The sequence below is a fragment of the Anomaloglossus baeobatrachus genome, chromosome 4, assembly GCF_048569485.1.
Source record: "Anomaloglossus baeobatrachus isolate aAnoBae1 chromosome 4, aAnoBae1.hap1, whole genome shotgun sequence".
Taxonomy (NCBI): Eukaryota; Metazoa; Chordata; class Amphibia; order Anura; family Aromobatidae; genus Anomaloglossus; species Anomaloglossus baeobatrachus.
The window spans coordinates 102,500,164-102,526,734 of record NC_134356.1 but is presented as its reverse complement, the minus strand read 5'-3'; the positions used below and the strand labels follow the sequence as shown (position 1 = coordinate 102,526,734).

General features: G+C 41.7%; 1 protein-coding gene across 1 annotated transcript in view; it reads right to left on the bottom strand.

The window, feature by feature from the left end:
• LOC142303261 (A disintegrin and metalloproteinase with thrombospondin motifs 2-like) overlaps positions 1-26,571 on the bottom strand; it is a 646,340-nt gene that overhangs the window by 350,017 nt on the left and 269,752 nt on the right. Inside the window, exon 4 of the mRNA XM_075344495.1 lies at positions 6,327-6,529. Within this exon, the coding sequence (XP_075200610.1) occupies positions 6,327-6,529 (203 nt within the window). The remainder of the gene's footprint in view (positions 1-6,326; positions 6,530-26,571) is intronic.

Genomic DNA, 26,571 nt, shown 5'->3' with positions numbered 1-26,571 from the left:
TCTCCAAATGTTTCTTGTAGCCATCTATAAGCTTCTTGCACTTCTCAGTTGGTATTTTCTCCCACTCCTCCTTTGAAGTTTCTGCAAGTTCTTGAATGTTTGCAGAGTTCTTTTTCCCAATGACAGAATTCAGCTCTCTCAAAAGATTTTCAATGGGATTGAGGTCAGGACTCATTGCTTTTTCAACCATTCCTGTATACTTTTGGATGCGTGCTTTGGGCCATTGTGATGCTGGAAGACGCATGATCTTCGACTCAAACGAAGTTTTCTTACACTGAGTAGGACATTTCATTCTAAAATCTCTTCATAATTCTCTGCTTTCATGATTCCTGTGATACGGACAAGGCCTCCAGTAGCAGACACAGCAAAGCAACCCCAAAGCATTATGGATCCTCTACCATGCCTAACTGTTGGTAGGGTATTGCTTTCCTTATATGCTTCATTGTGCTGTCTGTAAACTAGATGTTGCTTTGCATTGCCAATGAGGTCTATTTTTGTTTCATCTGTCCACAGAACATTTTCCCAGAAACATTGTGGTTTGTCAAGGTACTCTTTGACAAAGATGTCATTCCTTTTTATGTCTTTTCTTCAGCAAGAGTTTCTTCCTTGGCCTTCACTCACAAAGATCTGCTTGGATTGGTGCGTGTCATATGGCACTTGTAGAAACCTTGACCACAGACTGTTCCATGTTGACCTTCAGGTCTTAGGATGTTCAACGTGGTGTTTTTTCCACTATGTGCACCAACCTTCTCTTATCAATTTTTCTCTTCCCCCACGTCCAGGGAGGTTCTTGACGATTCAATATAATTGGCAAACTTCTTTATAACATTGCACACTGTTGAAACTGGGAAACCAAGGTCTTTGGAGTTGGCCTTATACCCTTTTGAAGTCTTGTGTTTACTAATGGAAAGAACAAGGAGGAGAATCAAAGTGTTTCCATACTAATTTAATGTAATTGGTGCCAATACTAATGTCACAGCAGCTTACTATTTACTATTTTTCCCTCCCATTGTCTTTTGTTTAAACTTTTGATTATCATTTTCGCCTTTGTATTTCACACGAGTGCTCTATACAAAAAAAGCTGTTTCACCTGATTCATTTTTTTCAGGACATATTCCACATTATGTACTGGAACTTCATGTGTGCCAATAACGAAGAGCAGGACTGTATGAGTTAAGAAAGTATGTATAATAAGGGCTGACGGTTGTGTTCCTTTTGGTGAAATTGTTCAGTACATTTTTCCCAGGTACGTAGCTATATCTTCATATTGAGCTGTGGTGTTTGGTGTATGTTACAAAGTAAAAAGAACAGAGATGCTGATCTAGACAAGGTGATGAAGTGTCACAGCTAAGCCATATTTGCTGGGATAACAAACATTCAGACACATGTAATATCGGAGCTAATGCACACCACCTGCCTCCTAAATTCCTCCCGTAAAACGAATCTCCAGTTGACATTTAGAAACAGTACAGTTAAATTCAGATCTGACATTTTACAAGGACAGTAATTGCATTAGCAGTATCTCGGTTGCTATGGTAACAGGTATACCCTGGTAATAAGTTTCTTCCCATTGTCCAATGAAACAATAAGTAGTCTGAATCCTCTAAAAAAAACACAACAATCTCACCACATACGAGTGACTGAGATCTGTGCTAAGAAAATGCACATTCAGATATATCTAAAATGTAAAAACAAAATGTCATATACTTACTAGATTCAGTACTTTTTCAAAGTCGTTAATTGCTGCTTGTCCTAGACCCTGACTATTTTCCGGGAGTGCTCAATGACATACATGTAGCATCATGTGGAAACTAACCACCACCAAATGATATCAAATCAGCATGGACAAAACATCTCAAAGAGAGCTTTACTTGTCTACAGATATTACGTGACTGGTAGTCATACGATTGATGCTTGCAACAATGAATAAAAATGCCACTTAAAATATCTGTATATAACTGGTCCCTTCAAGGTTAAGGTCATGTGCACACATTATGAAAAAATTGGTCATATCCACAACAAATCTGCAGACAGAATCCGCATGTGTTACTTGCGGGTGTTGATGCAGATTTCACCACACTTCATTATGTACAAGAATGAACATGCTACAGATTTCAAATCCCCACCAAGCTTTAATATTTGTGCTGATTTTTTTTTTCCACAACATGTATATGGAGTTTTGAAAAACTTATTAATTAGTATAATATTGTAAATTGCTGTTAATTTGTAGTGCGGTATCCACAGTGTTTTATGGAGCGTGTTGGAGGGCACAACTCAATGTAACTCCATGAGAACAGAATTTGACTAGATTGTTTCAGGCCTTGCTCAATGCAATACTGTCAAATAGACAAGATACTATTTCAGATGTACAGGTCGGGGTGCAGTTAGCCAGCAGTGACCATAATATGGTAATATTTATTAGAACATTTGAAAAGTGAAATGCTAAAACATGAACATTTAGGAAGGCTGATTTAAAAAAATTAAAGCAAGAGTTTAATTGGGTAGATTGGGACAATGTCTTGGCAACTGGGGAAACAAACATAAATGGGGCAAATTTAATGATATACTACTGGAGACCTGTAAAAAACGTATACCCTCTGGTAATAAAATGTCCAATAATAGAAAGAAACCACTGTGGTTAAATAAGATAGTACAAAGTCTAATAAAACGAAAACAAACGGCATCCAAATTCTTGAAAGTTAAGAATACAGAAATAGCATTTCAGGAGTATACATTTCTGAACAGTAAATGTAAAAAAGAAATCAAGCTAGCAAAATTAGCTACTAAAAAAAAAAAATCAACAAAGACATTAACCCCTTCAGCCCCCGGGCACTTTCCGTTTTTGCGTTTTTGTTTTTTGCTTCTTTTCTTCCGAGAGCCGTAACTTTTTTATTATTCCGTCAATCTTGCCATATGAGGGCTTGTTTTTTGCGGGACGAATTGTACTTTTAAATGAAACCATAGGTTTTACCATATATTGTACTGGAAAACAGCAAAAAAATTCCAAGTGTGGAAAAACTTCAAAAAAAGTGTGATCACACAATAGTTTTTGGGATGTTTTATTCACAGTGTTCACTATATGATCAAACTGATGTATCTATGTGATGCCTCAGGTCGGTGCGAGTTTGTAGACACCAAACATGTATAGGTTTACTTGTATCTAAGGGGTTAAAAAAAATTCACAAGTTTGTCCAATAAAAGTGGCGCACGTTTTGCGCAATTTTCCATAACACGTAGCGTTCTTATTTTTTGGGATCTATGGCTCAGTGATTTGCGTCTCGAGCTGACGTTTATAATGGTACCATTTCTGCGCAGATTCTACGTTTTGATCTCCTGTTATTGCATTTTGCGTAAAACTTGCGGCGACCAAAAAACGTAATTTTGGCGTTTGGAATTTTTTTGCCACTACGCCGTTTACCAATCAGATTAATTGATTTTATATTTTGATAGATCGGGCATTTCTGAACGCGGCGATACCAAATATGTGTATATTTATTTATTTTTTAACCCTTTAATTTTCAATGGGGGGAAAAGGGGGTGATTTGAACTTTTAGGGGTTTTTTTAACTTTTTTTTTTACTTTTTTTTTTTATTTTACTAGTGCCCCTAGGGGGCTATAGCAATCAGCAATCCGATCGCTGATCGCTATCTGCTGATCACAGCAATACAGCTGTAATCAGCAGATTCAGTCACTTTGGTTTTCCCTCTGCTCTCGGCCGAGGGAAAATGAAAGTGAAACATCATAGCAGCAGGCGTCATCACATGACCCTGTGCTACAATGGCAACCACCGATAGTCACGTGATAACACACGTGACTTCCGGTAGGGGCGGCGGTAAGTAACAAACATGGCCGCGCGCATTTAAATCTTGCTGCCAGACTTTGGAAGCAAGATTTAAGGGGTTAATGGCCGCGGGTGGAAGCGATTCCACCCGCGGCTAGCAGGCACACATGTCAGCTGTTGAAAACTAGAAAAATAGAGGACAAAGAAAAGGCTGAGATATTAAACAGGCACTGTCATCGGTGTTCACCAAGTAACTGACTGTTCCAGGGATCATTCAACAAGGCAAAAACAATCAAAGTCCCCCCTGATTTAATTAGTTTAACACAAGAAGTATGCCTGCCTCTGAGTAAATTAAACATTGACAAATCCCCCAGCCAGATGGCATTCATCCACGGATATTGAGGCAGTTGAGCTCAGTAATTGATAGACTGCTGTATCTTATCTTCTTAGACTCTCTTGTAACAGAGTTGGTACCTCAGGATTGGAGAATGGTTGACATGGTACTGATATTTAAGAAAGGTAAGAGGATGGATCCAGGCAACTACCATTCGGTAAGTCTGACATTACTGGTGTACAAAGGTTTTGAGGGTATTTCAAGAGATGACATGCAATGATATATTAGAGAGAATACTATAATAACTGACAACCAGCATAGATTCATGAAAGAAAAGTCGTGTCTAACCAACCATGTTGGGTTTCTAAAAGGAGCTGTGATAAGTCTTTGGCTTTACCCAGAAAGAAACAAGGTTGGATGATGAAACTTTACATTTATTCTAAATACTCTCTACTGATGTCAACACACTTCTTACATCAGTATTCCAAATTCTGTAAGCCTAGCAAAAAGAAGGACTTCAGTTGTGCCTCAAACCAGACATCCGTAGCAGTCATGGCATCAGAAATGGTGTGAAATTTGGTACCCTTGAGGTGTTTCTTCAGGCTTGGAAAGAGATGATAGCCGGAGGGAGCTAGATCTGGTGTATAAGGTTGGTGGTCAACCAGCTTGAAGCCCAGCTCTGCCAGTTTTGCCGTAGTTGCTTGTGCAGAGTGAGAAGAGGTGTTGTCTTGCAGGAACAAGATTCCTTTGGACAGCTTGCCACGCCTTTTGGCCTTCAGAGCTGCCTTCAGTTGGTCCAAAAGTTTAATGTAATACCTTGCATAGATGGTGGAACCCTTTTGATGATAGTTTATTAGCAGCACGCCATCCTTATCCCAAAACACAGACGCCATCACCTTAGTGGCTGATTCTTGCACTCTGAACTTCTTTGGACGAGGAGAACCAGTGTGCCTCCACTTTTTTTGACTGCTCCTTGTTTTCAGGGTCATTCAAATAAATCCAAGTCTCAAGTTCTTATCAGTCCGGAAACGCTGACAAATGGACCGGGAAGTTTTCCCTCACATGCTTCTCTGATCTGTTGTCAAACATTTAGGGACCCACTTTGCAGATAGCTTCCTCATGTCCAAATGTTCATGGATACTGACACAAACATGTTCACGGGAAATCCCCATGATGTCTGCTTTTGCTTTAGCTGAAATTCGTCGATTCTCCAGTATGAGGTTTTTCACAGCATCGACAATCTCTGGAACAACAACCATTCTCGGTCGTCAAGGATGCTTAAGTGGCCCATTTTAAATTTGGCAACCAGTTCTTAACTGTGGAATATAAAGGGCATTGATTCCCCAATGTCTGCGGAATATCACCATGAATATCCTTTGTGGACTTTCCCTGCAGAAACAAGAATTTTATCACTCCTCTGCTCTCAGTTGCTGTGAATATGTCGCATTAGACGCCAGCATTTTGTTTTCCCATGTGCGTAGATCACTGTTGCCATAAGCAACAAACACAAAAGTTTGAAAACATATATTAGACACGTGAGGCTTTCATGTGATGTAACATTTATTACCATCGAAACAAAAAAAGATCACAAAGCCAAAGAGTTATCAGCAGCCTCTCGTATAAGAAGGTAAGTGCAAATCTGGATATTAGTAATGCAGCTGATGTGATTTATTTGGACTATGCGAAGGCATTTGATACTGTAGCACACAACAGTCTTATAATGAAGCTCCACAAGCATGGACTAGGGGAAACTATTAGCATATGGGTAAGGAATTGGCTAAAGGATAGGAAACAAAGAGTAGTCATAAATGGTAGACTCTCTAATTTGGCTATAGTCAGCAGTGGGGTACCGCAGGGATCTGTGCTATGACCAATTATTTTGAATCTCTGTATTAGTGACCTTGTGGATGGGATTGAGAGTAAAGTGTCAGTCTTTGCTGACGACATCAAACTACATAGGATATTAAAAATTGACCTTGATAGTAAAATATTACAAAACAATCTGGATAAGAGGTCGGGATGGGCAGATACTTAGCAATTTAAATTTAGTGTTGATAAATGTAGATTAATGCACCTAGTAAGGAGTAATGAAATATTGATATGTTATTTGCTAAACACAAACCGTTGGCTTTATCAAATATTTGACTAATTTTAATATCTAATTATGTTCCATCAGACAGAATGTTACATGAATCATAAAAAATCACTTACAATATTTAAAAGCGTCAGGAGATACTTCTGCACATATTCTTTTCCATGAAATTGGACAACTGAGTCATCAACTCCAAGCAGGACCTCAATGTTGTAATCATTGTCACTTGCATGTCTACGACTTCTTTTTTTAGTGCTGTTGATGTGATCTTCAATACTGTCAACAATATTTTCCAGAATATTAGTGCTAAGATATCCAGGTTCTGAAAGCAAAGAAATTGCAGATTGTAAGACTATGCTTGAATTGTATTTTGACCAGTTAATTTAAAGAGCACTTGCCACTTGTTCTAAAAAAAAAAAAAATACATTGAAAAAAATCACTGAGCTGCGCCCTGTTTTCCTTTTTGCAATACTTTGCTTTATTGTTGAGGAATTCACATTTAATGCTTTTTTGAGAGCAACATGTGAAATCTCTGCAGTTCTAGTGTGCATTACTTCAGACTCTTCTGTGTTTGTGGGGGGAAAGGGGATACGGGAGTGGGGGTTTTTCACCCCTCCCTTTCATATATTTCCAATCACAGCTTGGTTGTATTTGAGACTGCTTTATATCAGTTGTTGAGCTATGATTGACAGCATCTTGGAGAAAGTGGTGAAAGAGCACTCCCCAGAGAAAACTCTGAAGAGCCACGCAGTTGCACGGCAAGAGAAGATTGAACATCTTGGACTCCAAAAGCAATAAAAAGGAATATCTACTCAATGAAGTCACAGCGTAAAATGGAAAAAAAAACGTGCAAATTCAGCGGAGCTCAGGGATTGTTGCAAAGAATTTAACTAATTTTTATAAGTAAGTTACAGATATGTCCTACAGTCCCTGACAGAAGTTCTGTCGCTTATTCATGTTATGTAAATAAAAGCTTATAACCTGACTTTAAATCATCCATTGGTTTTATAAATTACTCTTTTGAAAGCTGAAACCCTCCCAAATTTGGTTTAGGTTATGAAAATAAAGTTGCTGCAACGCTGAAATATTGATCATTTAATGAACACAGAAAGGTCAGATTTTGGCAACACAAAAGTTTTGTCGCCCACAGAATGTAATCTGAATGTAATCTGAAATTCAAACAAATAATTAACTTCTAATACAAAGATATGTTGCATAACATTGGTGAATGAAGTTGTGGTGCTATTTAATATTTTGCGTGACTTCCATGAGCTTGAAGGACTGCATCCAGGCGGTTCAACAATGATTCATGCAATTTATTGATGAAGTCATAAGGAATAGCAAAGAATGCAGTCTTGCATGCCTCCCAGAGTTCATTTAAATTATTTGGTTTTGTCTTCCAAGCTTCCTCTTTCATCCTACCACAAACATACTCAATGATGTTCATGTCTGGTGACTGGGCTGGCCAGTCCTTGAGCACCTTGATCTTCTTTGCCAGGAGGAACCTTGTTGTAGAGATGGATTTATGAGATGGAGCACCATCCTGCTGCAGAATTTGACCCCTTTTATGATTGGGAATGTAAGAGGTAGCTAATACTTTTTGATATTTTAGGTTATTTAAATTGCCTTCCACCTTGCAAATGTTTTGCACACCCCCATACTGAATGTAACCCCAGACCATGATCTTTCTAACACCAAACGTAACTGTTTTCTGGATCCATACGGGCTCCAGTAGGTCTCCTGCAGTATTTGTGATGGCTGTGGTGTAATTCAACTGAAGATTCATCAGAGAAATGTACCTTCTGCCACTTTTCCAGCATCCATCTGTTTAGCAGGCTGTGGGACTTGGCAAATGCCACACGGTTTTTTAATTGCCTTTTGTTTAGTGCTGGTTCTGGGCACTGATTCGACAATGGAGGCTATTTCAAGATATAAAGCTACAAATTGTTCTAGTTGACACAGGGACTTGAGGTGACCAGGCCTTTTGGAGCTCTGCTGCAATGGAAGAGGGGCTGGCTTTGGATTTTCTAACCAACAAACGTTCCTCCTGAGCAGTTGTCTTGCGGGGTCTGCTGGACCTGGGCTTGTCAAAAACATCTCCAGTCTCTTGAAATCTTTTTTTAACTCTTTGTACTTGTGCTGAGACACATTAAAGGTGCCAGCCATCTCTGCAGTGGATCTGGTCTTCAGCCTCTTGATAATCAAGGCTTTGGTCATTGGGTGGATTTTTAGCATGTTGTCAGAGGTCAAGTTCCAGTCCAACTGAAGGTCTGGGGTGCTGGGTTTCTTTTTATACACACCCACTAATTAACTGATTATTTAGTGAGCACATGTGAGGATGTAAACTAGGATTGTGTGTATTATATCACAAGGCGACAAAACTTTTGTCTTGCTAAAATCTAACCTTTCTGTGTTCATTAAATAATCAATATTTCAGCTTTGCAGCAACTTTATTTTCATAACCTAAACCAAATTTGGGAGGGTTTCAACTTTCAAAAGAGTAATTTATGAAACCAATGGATGAATTTAAAGTCAGGTTATAAGCTTTTATTTACATAACATGGATAAGCAGCAGAACTTTTCTCAGGGACTGTATTATGCAGTGCATTTTCAAAAGTGAACGTACTGGTGTGTCAAGCAGTTTGTACGGGTACAGAAGTTGTGCCTACACGATTGCCACCGGAACCTCGACTTAACTGACAGCTGAGCCCTAGCTGTCATGGGCAGGGCTGGTGCCAGCACATCCCCTGGCTGTTTAATCCTCTAAGTGCTGCAATCAATAGCGATTGCAGCATTTAGAAGGTTAAATAAGGGAGTGGGCTTCCTAATTGACCCAATCAAAACCCCTGTAACATGATCACATGGGCTCAATGGTTACATAACAGTGGGGCATCAAATAATGACTTCCTGATCTTTCAGTTATCGTGTCCAAGAGCATGGTCTAACGGGCATTCTGCAAATATCACTCTGACAGCTCTTATGTATTGCAATGTATGTGCACTGCAATGCATTAGGGCGGCTTTGCACGTTGCAACATCGCACGTGCGATGTCGGTGGGGTCAAATCGAAAGTGACGAACATCCGGGGTCACTTTCGACATCGTAGTGTGTAAATCCTAGATGATACGATTAACGAGCGCAAAAGCGTCGTTATCGTATCATCGGTGTATTCTCCGACATTTCCATAATGCCGGTGCAGAGACAGGTACGATGTTATTCCTCGTTCCTGCGGTAGCACACATCGCTGTGTGTAAAGCCGCAGGAGCGAGGAACATCTCCTACCTGCCTCCCGGCTGCAATGAGAAGGACGAAGGTATTGTATTGCATGGTATCGCTAAAATCTCACTGACCCAAAGAATAAAACCATTTTATCACTTATACCACTCTGCGAACGGTGTGAAAATAACAGAAATTCTTAAACTGTTGTTTATTCTGCATTTCAAAGATCACAATAAGGCTTGGCTCACATTTATCTTGCACTCTACGCTCCGCATTTACATTGGGGTTTACATGTAAATCTCTGAAGTACAAGATTCAGATGGAAACCCTGACTAAACATCCCTATAATGAGGCAGAGGGAAATATTGTGGATTGAGTCTGGCCTATGATTTGGCAATGTCCGTCTTTTTAAGCCTTCATAAAAGCAGGGTCAGCCCAATTTTGTGCATTTTTTAAAAGACGGACACCACTGAACAGAGATCAGAGTCCAAAGTATCTCTGGCTGCCAGTGATTTCATCTGAATCATGTCATTGGGAGATTTAGATGTAAACCAAACAGTAAGTGCTCTGCGTAGAGCAGAGGATCAATGTGATACAAAATGTCATGTAAAATGTTCCCAATAAAAACTTCAACTCAAACCACAAAAAAGAAAAAAGCAAGTCTCCACTCAGGCCTGTGATATGCCCAAAGAGATATTGGCAGTATTCACATTACTGGTAACACAAAATTTCTGGAAAAGCTCCATAGCTTCCACCAAAAAGACATTACGCAAAATCTGTGCTCCCAAATCTAAGTGTTCCCCTCCCTTCTGAGCCCCACAGTGTGAATATACCACATTTATTGTCCACATATGTCACATCTGTGTAGTGAAGAAGTTTGCAAGGTGCGTGTCTCCAGAACAATGTATGGGCAGATTTGTAATTTTCACTCAGCAACATCCATTGTTGCTTGTTGCTAGAAAACTCCCATGCAATCAAATTCATCACTATACACTACACGTGTGGATAAATTCCCAGACGGGTGTTATTTCCAAAATGGGGACACTTGACGGGGAAATTTTGCTCTTCTGGCACTTAAGAAAAATATTCTGTGCTCCAAGAGTCAAATAGCGATCTTTCCCACCCGAGTCTTGCCGTGTGGCTGAGCAATACTATACAGCCACATGTGGGAAATTGCCATATTCAGCTGAAATTGTGTGACAAATTCCCATTTTCCCACGTAGAAATGTAAAATATGTGTCTAAAACAAAATTTTTGAGGTAAAAATTTATTTTCGTTTTCTTCACCCCCAATGGTATAAAATTCTATCATACACCTGTGGTGTCAATATGATCACTGCACCCCTAAATGAATTCATTGAGAGGTGTGGTAAATAAAATTAGGTTACTCATGGGGGTTTCTGCTATTCTGGCACCTCAAGGGCTCTGCTAATGTGACATGGCACTAGCAAACAATAACAGCAAAATCTAAAAAATCTCCTTCCCTTGTGAGCTTTTTATTGTACCTGAAAGTGGTTCCTGATTAGGGTATTGGCGCACTCAGAAGTTGATCAACAAACTGTGTGTCTATTTTTTTCCTATTAGCCATTACATTTTAGTGCTAAATATGTAATTATTTTATCTTCACCACTTAGTAGTATAAAATTCTGTGAGACACCTGTGATGTCAACATGCTTACTACACCTTTTGATGAAATTATTGAGGGATGTTGTTTGTAAAGTGGGGTCATTTATGAGGGTGGGCTTTTCTGGCACCTCAGGGGTTCTGCTAATGTAACATGGCATTCTCAAACCATTCCAACACAACAAAATCTGCACTCCAATATGGGTCTCCTTCCCTTCTGAGCTTGGCACTGTGTCTCAAAATTAGTTTTCAAGCACATATGGGCTACTTATCTACTCAGGAGAAATTGCCTAAGGCCTATTTCCCACATCAGTTTTTTTCCATCAGTCACAATCCGTTTTGTGACTCATGCGACGGATCCATCGCAGATTGTTGGAAAAGTGATGTGATGGATCCCTGCAAAAAACGGATCCATCATACCATTTTTTTCATGAAAGAGAGTTAATACAAGGCAATGACAAAAAAACGGATCCAGCGGCATCAATCGCTGGATCCGTTTTTTTTTTTAAATTTGATGGATTGTGACTGATGGCTAAAAAGGGATGTGTGAAAGGGGCCTTACATATTGTATTCTTTGTCACCTATTATCCCTTTTGAAAATTAAAAACTTGGGGCCAATGCAACATTTTATTGGAAAAAATGGAATATTTTTATTTAATCAGCCCAATGTTATTCAATTCTATGAATCCTGAAGGTTAGAAAGGTTCACAAAACCCCAAGATGAATTCCTTAAGCGGTATAGTTTCTAAAATGGTGTTAGTTTTGCTGTTTTGGCATGTCAGGGGTTCTTCAATTGTGGCATGGCATCCACAATCTATTACAGCTAAAATGGCACTCCAAAATTCAAATAGCATTCCTTCCCTTCTGAGCCCTGCCATGCGCCAAAAAATAGATATCCACCACATATGGGATATCGGTGTACTCATGAGAAATTGCACAACTGATTATGATACCATTTTCTTCTGTTACCCTTTTAAAAATTGAGGACAAAAGCAACATGTTTAAGGAAAAAAAATGTTTTTCATTTTCATGTTATAAATTTCCTTGTGAGAGCTGTAGTTTCTAAAATGGGGTCAATTGTAGGCAGTTTCCAGTATTTAGGTACATCAGGGGCTCAGCAAAAGTTTTATGGCGTCAGCTATTTATTTCAAACTATTTTGCACTCCAAAAGTCAAATGGCGCTCCTTCCCTTATAAACCCCGTCGTGCGCTCAAACAGTAGTTTTGTACTACATAAGAGGTATCTGCACACTCAGGAGAAATTACACAGCAAATTGTATGGTCCTTTTTATCTTGTTACTCTTGTAAAAATGCAAAATTTTTGTGGGGGAAAAGTTTTTTTTTCCTTCCACATTGCTTTAAAGGGGTTTTTCCATAAACACCGTTAATTTCAAAGTTCATTTTATTTAATAGATATTTTACTAATAATAATAATAATAATGTATGCAATTGAATGTTTAAAAAAAAAAAAAAATGTTCTTGTGCTGAGATAATTTTATAAATGTGCCCCTGGTATGTACTGTGTAATGGCCATGTCTGACTGTACAGGATTATGGTCTGATCATACCACAGCTCTTGGGCATGTGAAGAAATAAAAGAAAGTATACAGATAGCACAGCAGGGGATCATATCTGATTCTTTTTTTTGAGGTAAAGCATTTCCCTGCTTGTTTTTAAAAAATATTTTACCTATTAGAAAGAATAATTTGCGATCCAAAGCAGTAATGTCTGTATACTTTATTACTTCTTCCCCGGCCAAGAAATGTGGTATGATCAACCGTGTTCCGTGCATGGTCAGAAACAGTGATTACACAGTACATAGCAGGGGCACATTTATAAGATTATCTCAACACAGGAACATTTATTTTTAAAATAAATCCAATTGTATAAATTTTTACCGTAGTTTTCGCTTTCTAAGACGCACTTTTGTTCCCCCAAATTTTGGGGGAAAGTAGGGGGTGCGTCTATTAAACCGAATATACGGGGGGGGTGTACATAGATATATATATATATATATATATATATACTGCAGGGTCCCCTTTGGAGCAGTGCTGGGGGCAGGTGAAAGCTGCGGGCGGCAGCGTTAGATCTCCTGCTCCCGCTCATATAATATGCACAGCCGCTGTCCATCAGCATAGTGCTGGAACCGCATCGCACTGATGGGCTGGGGCAGCGGGGCATATTATATGTGCCTGTGCTCCCTTTGATAGCACATGATCCCCCTTGTGTTAGATATGGCCCCCATACTGCTGCCCATAGTAAAATAAAAAAAGCTTTACTTACCTCCAGAGCTCATCTCCCGGTCTCCTACTGCTGCTGTCTGTGATAAGGCACGCAGAGATGATATCACTCTGCCATGCCGATCACATGACCGGCAGCAAGAACCAGGAAGTGGAGGAGGTCGGAGGTCAACCCCACGGAGGGAGACATAGGGATTACAGCACTGAGAAGGTAAGGAAAGAGTGTTTTATTTTATTATGGGCAGCAGTATGGGAGGATATCTAACACAGGGATGTCCTATCTATAGTTGCCATGGGCAGCAGTATGGGGGCCATATCAAACACAGGGGAGGTGTGCCATCTATAGGGGCCATGGGCAGCACAGGGGGACATGTTCCAGCACAAGGGGACTATATTCAATATAAGGGGGCCATATCCAGATTAAGGGGGGCTAATTTTATGATGGGGGCTATGAGGGACATATACCCTATATGATTTGTTAGACGGACACTGGCATTATAAGATGGACCCCATTTAACATTAAAAAAAAAATTCTCTTTTCCTTCACCAAATTTGGGGGTGCGTCTTATAATCAGATGCGTCTTATAAAGTGAAAAATACGGTATTCTAAGATCTATTGATTAAAATCAACTTTAAATTAAACGTTGTTCATGGGAAAACCCCTTTAATTCCTGTAAAGCATCTAAAGAGTTAACAAACATCTTGAATCTGACTTTTAGCAGTTTGAGGGATGCAGTATTTGAGAATAGTGTCACTTTTATTTATTTTCTGTCACCTAGGCCTCTCAAAGTCACTTCAAATGTGATGTGGTCTCTAAAAAATGTTTTTGTAAATTTCGTTGGAAAAATGAGAAATTGTGATAATTGTTTAACTCTTCTAACTTCCTAAGAAAAAAAAAAATATATATATTTAAAAAATCGTGTTTTCCTGTTCCTGTCCTGGCTGAGGTGGCAGCTTAGGGGAGAAGCTCCTGCCACCCCTCACAGAAACCGACTAAAAACAGACCCCCCGGACGAGCCACCAAACAGAGAGCAGCACAGGAGGTTACCTAAAGCAGACAGCTATGGAACGGTACCTCCTGAGAAGCTCTGGGAGCGGTGAATCAGCCTGGAGAAGCTTTGATATGGACAGAGGAGAAGATAAGATAATGGCGCCGAGCCTGATGGGGGAGGAGCCTGAACGCATGGTGAGAGACACAGAAAAGCAAACACAGAGCTGGAAGGGGAGAGATAAGGGAGATATGAGCGAGGAGACAGGAGATAAGGAAGATATGAGCGAGGAGTCACAGGAGGACACAGCAGGAGAGAGGTGGATGCAGGGGACTGATGAGGGTGGATCGCAATGGGAGGATGAAGGAGATATGGAGGCAGAGGGGAGAGAAGATGCAGGCAAAGCAGGGCAGCTCAGAGACACAGCAGTGTTGGAGGATGAAACTGACAAACAGCACAGGGAGATTAATCCCACTCAGACTCACAGGAAGTCAAATGCAAGAATTCATAGTACCCCTTCCAAAGGAAACAAAAAGCAGCCTACTACACCAACATCACAAGCCTGCAAGCTATTGGGGGATGGAGGTGGTGGCCCAGTCCAGACAAAGAGAACTAAGAAAACAGCACCACCTGCAGGCCAAGACAAGTACACACAAAAGCTTAATGTGGACTATAAAAAACTGGCTGAAGAAGTGACATCACACTTGTCAAAAGAGGTTAAAGTGGCTATTGAGGCAGCCATACAAACATCATTAGCTAATATGCAAAAACAGATAAATGCCCATGCCTCTAGACTGGCAGAATCAGAGCAGAGAATATCTGACTCCGAGGAGACAATACTGGCTATGCAAGCACAAATAGCAGCTCTAGCAAAATCTAATGAATACTTGAAGGATAAAGCGGACGATTTGGAAAACAGATCGAGACGAAACAACTTACGTATAGTCGGGTTGCCAGAGTCTGTGTCGATTGGACGGTTGGATAATATATGCGAGTTGGAGCTACCGCAGGCCCTGGGCATAAAGGCGAAATTCAGAGTTGAAAGAGCCCACAGAGTGGGTCCACTGAGACACCAGGAGGCGAATAAGGGAGAGGGCCAAAACTCAAACAAGAATACCCCGATAAGAGCCAGGCAGGTGATTGTCAAGTACCTTGATTATAAGCATAAGGAGGAAATATTGAGGGCCTTTAGAGAACGAAAGCGTCCACTACAATATCAAGGCAACAGACTGCTAATTTTTGGGGATTATTCAGCGGAAGTATCCAGAAGGAGAAAAGAATTTACCAAAATTTGCTCATTTCTGTACAACAAAAAAGTAAAGTGCCAGCTATTATACCCTGCTACACTGAAAGTTAGAAACCCCAATGGCTCGTTTGTATACTACAAGGACTACAAAGAAGCAGAAAACATTCTCATGGCAGAGCTCAACAAGACTAGGTCAGAAAGGCAAGAAAAAGGAGCTAGTGGAGAAGGGAATAATAGAAGAGGATCCCCCACAAGCTCAGGAAGAGATGTGGGACGTCTTGGGGGACAAAAGCAAGTCGAGACCAGGGAGGAAAGGAGGCCAAGCCCGGGTCGACAGCATAATTCTCGCCTGGAACACAGGAACCAACCCTTGGAGAGAAACCATGATACCTGAACTGGAACTCGCTCATTGTTTTTCCTTTTTTTGCCTGTTTTTTTTTTTTTTTTCTCTCTTCCCAAACAGGGAGAGGCGTTGAGGAGGATGCATTACGGAGAGAGGGTTGGGGAGGTGAGAGGAGGAGGGGGAAGGGAGAAAAGAGAGGAAAACATCCCAAAGTCTGGGTCCTCTTCCCCCCCTCTTTTTTTTTTTTTTTTTTTTTTTTGTTCTTCTCCTTTCTTTCTCCATCTTCTCTCCCCTTGGTCTTTTTTTTTCTTTTTTTCTTTTTCTCCTTTGTCCAGGAACATCATCCAAATTCAAATGAAGTGGGCCTGTTCTGGGCGGACTGATGGCTACCTGGAGTCAGAGATAAGTAGGACTGGAGAATCTTGCTGAGGTTTTGACATACTGTGCTAATTTTTGCATAATTTTCAAAGGCTTATTCAAGTTAGTCCGGGGATAGAACATATATTTTTTGGGGGGTGATTAGGGAGCTACATATTTTGGCTAGGAATAGGGGAGCTCACCAACGTGGCGGGAAACGCCGTGGATTTCTCGGAAGGGAAAATATGTTTTACAGTTACATGCTTTTTGTTGTATTTGTTATATTTGCAAGGTGGGGAAAGGGAGTGTCGATTTTGTGGTACCAACTGTGATTCTAGTGTCGAACATCTCGTCTTCCTTGATGCAGGGGCCCATAGGGGAGGGAGTAGTAAAAGCAGAATACACAGGTTAACATGATACAGATAACTACGTGGAATGTTAAAGGGCTGAGATCACCTAACAAACGAGCAATGATATTGAGACATCTGAAAAGACTAAAGACAGACATTGCCTTATTACAGGAAACCCACTTGGGGGGGGAGGACTTTTTCCGCATGAAGAAACATTGGGTGGGCACCGTTTACGGGGCAGCGGCACAAGGTAGAAAAGCGGGCACTATGATTCTAATAAATAAACAATTCAGTCATGAGGTAGTGGCACATGAGGCAGACGACCATGGAAGGTGGCAGCACTTAACAATCGTTAGTCCAGCGGGTAAACTCAGTATTTATAATGTCTATGGCCCAAATTCACAACAAATCACATTCCATGATGACATAAAGGCCACCATATTAGCAGATGGGGAGGCTAACATTATAGTGGGAGGCGATTTTAACACTGTCCCAGACTCAGCTGAAGATAGGAGGAGGGGCGAGGAGGGGACAGCTAATGTGGGCAGGAGTTTAGACAATAGGGATGTAACATTAGAAGACGTAGGACTGAAAGACATCTGGAGACTAACTCACCCACATGACAGAGAGTATACACACTTCTCTCACCCTCATGATAGCTGGTCACGTATTGATCAGTTCTGGATCTCGCAAGACTTACTGAGTGGAACGCAAGATTGTGTGATAGAGAATATGGTGATCTCTGATCATAGTCCGGTGAGATTGGGCATTAGAGAGAAATTCAGGAGAGGTACAGATATCATATGGAGATTCCCATCGTTCCTTCTCAGGCAAGATAATTTCCACAAGGTGCTACAGGAGTGGTGGGGAGAATTCGCAGAGGACAATAAGGAACATAGAGAGTCCCCAGTGATATTTTGGGAAACGGCAAAAGCGGTCCTAAGGGGCCGTCTGGTGGGGTACGCAGCCATGATCAAACGGAAAACCAATGAGAATTATAATTTCCATAGTGAAGCAGTACGGGTAGCATATACAAATTATGTGACAAATAGATCTCCCATGACAAAAGGCAGATGGTTGGAGGCAAAAGAGGGATTTGACGAATGGGCCAAAAAAAAGGAACAACTATTCTGGTCGCACAAGGAGGTTGACTTACATAGGTTTGGCAACAAGGCGGGAAGGATGTTGGCCAATCTGGCAAGGGGCAGCAGAAAGATGACAGTGATCTCTAAACTGAAAACAAAGGGGGGAGAGGTGACTACGGATCCTAAGGACATTAATAAACTGTTGGGAGATTACTATAGAAAACTATATGGGTCAGGGAATAACGACATGACTGATGAGGCAGAGTGGCTAAGACAAGCCCAAATGCCTAGCTTGACGGAGGAAGATTTGAGTGCCTTAAACGCAGATATCACAGTAGAGGAGGTGACGAGAACAATTGGGGAGCTTAACACCAACAAGGCACCGGGACCTGACGGTTTCAATAGTGAATTCTATAAGGCTCTGAAGGATCTGATCTCGCCGGATCTAACCTCAGTCTTTAATGCTTTCCTGGGAGGGGCGGAAATACCCAAAAATTCCAACATAGCATATATTAAATTACTCCCCAAGGGAACCAAGGACCTGGATGATCCCTCTAGTTATAGACCTATATCGCTCATAAATCAGGATTTAAAAATTATGTCCAAGATCATGGCTAATAGACTGGCCGAGATCTTACCTAGGATCATTACGAATCACCAGGTGGGGTTTATTAAGGGGAGAAATGCCGTTACCAATATCCGAAAGACAATTCTAGTGGTAGCCGCGGTTAGACTGGGTCTCACTGAGGGAGGGGCTAGACCTGCCCTAGTTACACTTGACGCAGAAAAAGCGTTTGATAATGTAAATTGGGGGTGGTTAGACAGGGTAATGGAGGCCATAGGGATTGTAGGCAAGATGAGACTTTACATTAGAAACCTTTATGCCAACTCGGGAGCTAGGGTTCACACTCCGGGCTTTCTATCAGACGTGTTCCCTTTGATGAAGGGAACAAGACAGGGCTGCCCATTATCTCCTCTTTTATTCAACCTGGCAATCGAGCCGTTGTCAAGAATACTACAGGGACAAAATAGCTTTAAAGGAATCAAGATAAGGGGTTCAGAAGTAAAGACAGCGCTTTTTGCTGATGACATCATACTTTATATGGGGGACCCCGGTGCGGATTTGCCACAGACTCTTGCCTTGATTGAAAAATTTGGCTCATTCTCCGGTTTCAAACTGAACAAAAAAAAATGCGAGATCATGTTCCTAAAGGGGCATCATGGGACAATGGGGGGACAAATAAGGGATGGCTGTCTATGTGGAATTCCTATAGCACAATCTTCAATTAAATACCTGGGAGTGCATATAGGAAGATCGGTGGAAACAATCTATAACTTGAATTATGGACCGCTAATCAGGAAAATTATAGTTCAATTAAAGGGATGGAAAGGTCTGCCACTTCCATTACTGGCAAGATGTCACCTGATAAAAATGATGAGCTTTCCTAGGCTGCTGTATCCCTTCCAGACAATCCCGCTATTGCTAAAACTAAAGGATGTGAATAAGCTCAACTCCGCGTATACAGAATTTCTGTGGAGGGGAAGGAAACCCAGAATAAAGCTGCGTACGCTGATGAAGTCAGCAGAGGAGGGAGGTCTAAACTTTCCAGATGTCCAAGGGTATAATCTTGTATGTATCATGAGGCATGTAATTGATTGGGTGAGAGGAACGAGTAGGCACTCAGATCATGCGATGGAAACTAAATATGCGTCACCGTGGGATCTGACGTCCATTCTGCACTCCCCACTATCCAGGGTTGAAGGGCACATAAGGAACTCAATTATATTCCGAGACACCATGCTAACATGGAAGTCGGTAAGGAAAAAACTGGGGCTCTCATGGAAAGTGTCCAAGTACTTGAACCCCTGGGCATTCCCAAATTTTCCCCTGGGACGAGAAAACAAGCTATTTACTAGATGGAAAGAGAGGGGAGTCAGGAGAATGATAGATGTTATGAATGTGGAGGACAGGAGGTGGATGACAGGTCGGGAAGTGCTGGATAAGTACAACCTTAATAGCTCACATGTCATCCAGTATGAACAATTGAAACATGGAATAATAGGAGACCTGGGTGTGGTTGGAAGAGAGCTGAACAGAAGTTCGATTGATGAGTTACTGGAATGTGATGTAACAAGTATAAATGTCTCTAAAATTTATCGATCGCTAAGGGGGGTGCTTATCTCTCGGGAGGATAGTCGGACTTTAAAAGCGTGGGGGAAACAATTGGGAAGGGAAGAAGTGGTGGATGATATACTGAGAGGATGGGTACAAGTGCGGAAACACATTACCAATGAGAGATGGAGAGACACTCAATTCAGAATTCTACATAGGGCCATTATAGGTTTCAACATACCAGGTAGGGATAGGTGGTGTCCTAAGTGTCAAAAAGAAAAAACGGATATGCTGCATGGGCTATGGGAATGTGAGACAATCGCTAGGTTCTGGAACCAAGTCAGACTATTTGCCCAGTCAACATGGGGAATTTTCAGCAAACTAGACTTAATGGTGTGGATTTTCCACTCCTTTGAGGGAGGAGTAGGAGGAGGACCGAGCACGCAGGAAAAGAGGAAATACGCAATAATGCATGACATAGCCTTGATAGCTAAGCGTTGCATCTTAAAACACTGGATTCAAAGGGAGGGCCCATCCATAAAGGAGGTTGTGGGCGAACTACACAACCTTCTGAAGTGGGAAAAACTAGAAGCGGAGAGGGATAAAGATGGGTTGACAGCCAAGTTTTTTGTGAGATGGAGACATTTTATTGAAAGCCAATTCACACAGGGAGAAATAATTAACCTGATGGCACCTTTTGTTCACTCGGAGTGGTATATCCTGAGCGATATCCAGGACAGCCTGGGTAAACTGAGAATCACCTAGGAGGGGGCTCTGGCGGGAGGGGGAGACGAGACGGTTGGGAATACCAAGACACGCTAGCAAAATTGAAATCATTCAGGGACGACACAGAGATTTAACGAATTGTATTGCATATGTTATATTATATTTCATTACCTATGTTTTGGTTTAATGTTACTGTATACTATCTTAAATCGAACAGCAACATGGAACTCCAAATTGGGGTATCACCCACCTCTATGTCACATTTTGTCAGACGAATGTTCTTCTTTTGCAATGATACTTGTCATGTTTTTACAAATTTGAAAAATCAATAAAAAACGTTTTGGAAAAAAAAAAAAAAAAATCGTGTTGATGTAAAGTAGACATGTGGGGAATGTTGTTTATCCATGAATAACACCATACCTATGTTGAAACGCGTTGGATTAACCCCATTGAGGGGTCTGTTTGGTGCCAGTACCAAGTGACATGCTTTTAATGTTTCCAATAAAAGAATGAAGATTTTATCCCTGCCTCGCCACTGGAATTCTCTGTTTGTCTAAAGCTGCAGCCCTTGCCGGAGCATCCGTGCGGACGTCTTGGTGATTCGTCTCCACAACAACATTAAGGGTGAGCTGGCTTCCTCATCTTTATTTGCAATGTTATTTATTAACTACTTTTTTGTAATACAACTATATGGATTAGGGTTTGCTCACATCTGCGTAGGTAAAATCACTCCAATCCTCAGCCAGAAAAGTTGTCGATACAATTTTGTAAAATATTGCTTTTAGTGTATAAAGTTAGCAAAGCATAACAATAAAATCAAATCTGGCATTGCAATAATTGCACTGACCAGGAAAAAAAAAATCAATCATACTACGTTTACCGCATGGTGAACAGAGCGCAAAAAAATAACTAAATCAAAAGTATAAGTGAATTGCTGGCTTTTGTCATTCTGTGTCTGAATAAAAAACAATCAAAAAATTGTTATACACCCCCCCAAAAAAATCTTACAAAAATAAACCCTCATACAGCTATGTTCGTCCAAAAATCCCTTACAATTCTCAGAACATAGCAACAAAAAACTATTTTTTTTATAAAAAAAATCATTCTTAGTGTATGTGATAGCAGAAAAAAAAATGACAAATTGCTGATAAAATTTGTAACCCTTCTAACACCCTAACAAAATAATATGAAGTTTGAAAGATAATGCAGATATAAAGTAGAGATATGGTAAATGTTATTTATTACTTATTTTGTACAGCATGAAGAACTGATTTAAGGATATACAAAGTGAACGTTAAATAATTTAAAAATTTTCAAAATAGATGCAAAAAATATAGACCTAAACCAACCTCTAATATAAAGTATAATGTGTCATAAAAAAAATCATCTAAGAATCACTGGAATTTGTTGAAGTAGTCCACAGTTATTACAACAAAAAGTGACTCGGGTCAGATTAAAAAAAATGTGGCTTAGCCATTAAGGTCAAAATTGTCTCTGTCACTAAGGGGCACTTTGCCCGCTGCGACATCGCAGGCTGATGCTGCGATGCCGAGCGAGATAGTCCCCGCCCCCGTCGCAACTGCGATATCCTTGTGATAGCTGCCGTAGCGAACATTATCGCTACGGCAGCTTCACATGGACTCACCTGTCCTGCGACCGTCGCTCTGGCCGGCGACCCGCCTCCTCATTAAGGGGGCGGGTTGTGCGGCGTCACTGCGACGTCACACGGAAGGCGGCCAATAGGAGCGGAGGGGCGGAGATGAGCGGGATGTAAACATCCCGCCCACCTCCTTCCTTCCGCACATCCTACGGAAGCCGCAGTGACGCCGGTAGGAGATGTTATTCGCTCATGCGGCTTCACACACAGCGATGTGTGCTGCCGCAGGAGCGAGGAACAACATCGGACTGTCGCGTCAGCGTAATCATGGATTACGCCGACGCTGCACCGATGATACGATTACGACACTTTTGCGCTCGTTAATCGTATCATCGAGCCTTTACACACTACGATGTCGCATGCGATGCCGGAAGTGCGTCATTTTCAATTTGACCCCACCGACATCGCACCTGCGATGTCGTAGTGTTCAAAGTACCCCTAAGGGGATAAAGATCAACCAGTTGGTTTGATTACTTTTAGTTTTCAGATATTATCTTTACTCACAGTCCTTAATTTTTGTACATGTAATATATTGCTACCTTCTTATTTTTAATGTATCTAGTGTAGCACAGTGTGTTTTTTAATTGTGTATAATCAGAATATAATAAAGGAACATAAACATATTTGCTACAGTAACATTTCTTAATACTTGGGAACAATTCTTAGCTTTATGTTTATTTGTGGACCTTAGGGTATTTTACAAAGGTATTGTAATTTGTAGTGTCTTATAGATAGGGAACTTAATTATGTAATTGCTGCCATGTTCTTTGGAGAATCTTCATAACATTAGATATTGTGTATGAAGTATAATGAGAATGGTAAGTAATGAATGCATTTTCTACTTAATTTATCTCGGATTAGGATCTGTCTGAAACGCGTAGGGTTTATTTGCTTTAGAATTTTGATCTACTAAAGATAAACTGTATGTTTTAACAGGATTTCTTCTTGCTGCTGGAATTTCAGTTTTTCATATATAAGTTTGGTCCATCTGAGCCTTGGTTGTCTGTACACAGAAGTTCCTGGTCTACAGAGATAAGCAATGAGCTGACTGTTTTTTTTTATTTCTCATCATACTTTATGAGTCGACTGTGGAGTAGAGATGAGCGAACCGGTCGCGGTTCGGCTCGAGGTTGGTTCGCCGAACGGACCTCCCGTTCGAGTTCGGTTCGTCGAACGTTCGACGGACCGAACTCGAACTGCATAGGAAACAATGGCAGGCAATCACAAACACAGAAAAACACCTAGAAAACACCCTCAAAGGTGTCCTAAAGGTGACAAACAACTCAAACACATTGGAAAGTGACAAGGACATATACTCATGCGAAAACAAAACAGCTGGACAAGGAAAAAGAGGAGGACACACAGATATAGGCATGGCACGCCCTTCTAAAATCATGTAAAACACCGCAAGGTGACTCCAAGCGGAGTCTCCCTTTTTTCCAAAAATTGGGCCACACACACACCCACCCCTTCAGTGGCAGCACTTGTGCCCCAGTTGTACACTTCACAGCTACATTTGCATCAAGCACATTAAAAAATACGCCATTCTTATCCGTCCCCAGGATGACACCGGGGTAGGTAGCAAAGTCTTTCCTGATCCCAGCTCTGTTCATCTTGGCTTCTTTTAAAAACACAGCAAGCAAGGGTTACTCCAAGCGGAGTCTCCCTTTTTTCCAAAAATTGGGCCACACAGACACCCACCCCATCAGTGGCAGCACTTGGGCCCTAGTTGCAAACAGGATGTTTTGATTTGCATCAAGCACATTCAAAAATACGCCATTCTTATCCGTCCCCAGGATGACACCGGGGTACGTAGATAAAGTCTTTGCTGATCCATGACTTGTTCATCTTGGCTTCTTTTAAAAACAATGTAAGCAAGGGTTACTCCAAGCGGAGTCTCCCTTTTTTTCCAAAAATTGGGCCACACAGACACCCACCCCATCAGTGGCAGCACTTGGGCCCTAGTTGCAAACAGGATGTTTTGATTTGCATCAAGCACATTCAAAAATACGCCATTCTTATCCGTCCCCAGGATGACACCGGGGTAGGTAGCAAAGTCTTTCCTGATCCCAGCTCTGTTCATCTTGGCTTCTTTTAAAAACACAGCAAGCAAGGGTTACTCCAAGCGGAGTCTCCCTTTTTTCCAAAAATTGGGCCACACAGACACCCACCCCATCAGTGGCAGCACTTGGGCCCTAGTTGCAAACAGGATGTTTTGATTTGCATCAAGCACATTCAAAAATACGCCATTCTTATCCGTCCCCAGGATGACACCGGGGTACGTAGATAAAGTCTTTGCTGATCCATGACTTGTTCATCTTGGCTTCTTTTAAAAACAATGTAAGCAAGGGTTACTCCAAGCGGAGTCTCCCTTTTTTTCCAAAAATTGGGCCACACAGACACCCACCCCATCAGTGGCAGCACTTGGGCCCTAGTTGCAAACAGGATGTTTTGATTTGCATCAAGCACATTCAAAAATACGCCATTCTTATCCGTCCCCAGGATGACACCGGGGTAGGTAGCAAAGTCTTTCCTGATCCCAGCTCTGTTCATCTTGGCTTCTTTTAAAAACACAGCAAGCAAGGGTTACTCCAAGCGGAGTCTCCCTTTTTTCCAAAAATTGGGCCCACACACACCCACCCCTTCAGTGGCAGCAGTTGTGCCCCAGTTGTACACTTCACAGCTAGATTTGCATCAAGCACATTCAAAAATACGCCATTCTTATCCGTCCCCAGGATGACACCGGGGTAGGTAGCAAAGTCTTTCCTGATCCCAGCTCTGTTCATCTTGGCTTCTTTTAAAAACACAGCAAGCAAGGGTTACTCCAAGCGGAGTCTCCCTTTTTTATAAAAATTGGGCCACACAGACACCCACCCCATCAGTGGCAGCACTTGGGCCCTAGTTGCAAACAGGATGTTTTGATTTGCATCAAGCACATTCCAAATCCACAAGCATTTACTCTCCCCAGGATGACACAGGGGTAGTAAATTCCTTCTGGATCCATGACTTGTTCATTTTGATGAACGTCAGTCTGTCCACATTGTCACTGGACAGACGCGTGCGCTTATCTGTCAGCACACACCCAGCAGCACTGAATACACGTTCAGAGACAACGCTGGCAGCTGGACACGACAAAATCTCCAAGGCGTAACTGGAGAGCTCTGGCCATTTTTCTATGTTTGAAGCCCAAAAGGAGCAAGGCTCCAGTTGCACAGTCATGGCATCGATGTTCATTTGGAGATACTCCTGTATCATCCTCTCCAGCCGTTGAGTATGTGTCAGACTTGTTGTCTCTGGTGGCCTTGCAAAAGAGGGTCTAAAAAAATTATGAAAAGATTCCATAAAATTGCTGTTACCGGCACCAGATACAGTCCTACTGGTACGGGTAGACTGGTGAAGATGACGAGACCGTCCCATGTTTGTCAAGTTACAACTGGGAGATTCCCTCCCTGCACCTGCACGGTTGTTTGGTGGAAAAGCCGAGCTAAGATCGAGTAACAGCTTCTGCTGATACTCCTGCATACGTGCGTCCCTTTCTATGGCTGGAATTATGTCACAAAATTTGGACTTGTACCGGGGATCTAATAGTGTGGCAATCCAGTAGTCATCATCACTTCTAATTTTGACAATACGACTGTCATGTTGGAGGTAGTGCAACAAGAAGGCACTCATGTGTCTTGCGCAGCCATGCGGACCAAGTCCACGCTGTGTTTGTGGCATAGAGGTGCTAACCGTTCTTTCTTCCTCTGACATCTCCCCCCAACCTCTTTCAACTGAAATTTGACCAAGGTCTCCCTCATCCGCTGAGTCTTCCATGTCCATGGACAGTTCGTCCTCCATTTCTTCATGTTCTCCTGCACCTTGCTCAACATTTCGCCTGCTACTATGCGCCCTTGTCGATCCCTGTTCCCCATGGTCCCATGCCTGCTGCGTTGGTGATGATGAACGTCTGGATCTTGGTGATGTTGTTGTCCCTTGCACATATGAATCCTCCTGTAGTTCCTCCCCTTCATGTTGTCCCACCCCCTGACTCCGAATAGTGTTTAGCGTGTGCTCCAGCATGTAAATGACTGGAATCGTCATGCTGATAATGGCATTGTCAGAGCTAAACATATTCGTCGCCATGTCGAAACTGTGCAGAAGGGTGCATAGGTCCTTGATCTGAGACCACTCCATCAGGGTGATCTGCCCCACCTCTGCATCTCGTTGGCCCAGGCTATACGTCATGACGTATTGCACCAGGGCTCTGCGGTGCTGCCACAGTCGCTGTAACATGTGTAGAGTTGAATTCCAGCGTGTCGCCACATCGCATTTCAGGCGATGAACCGGCAGGCCGAAAGACTTCTGGAGCGATGCAAGTCGCTCAGCTGCGGCGCTTGAACGCCGGAAGTGAGCAGACAGTTTTCGTGCCCTGTTCAGA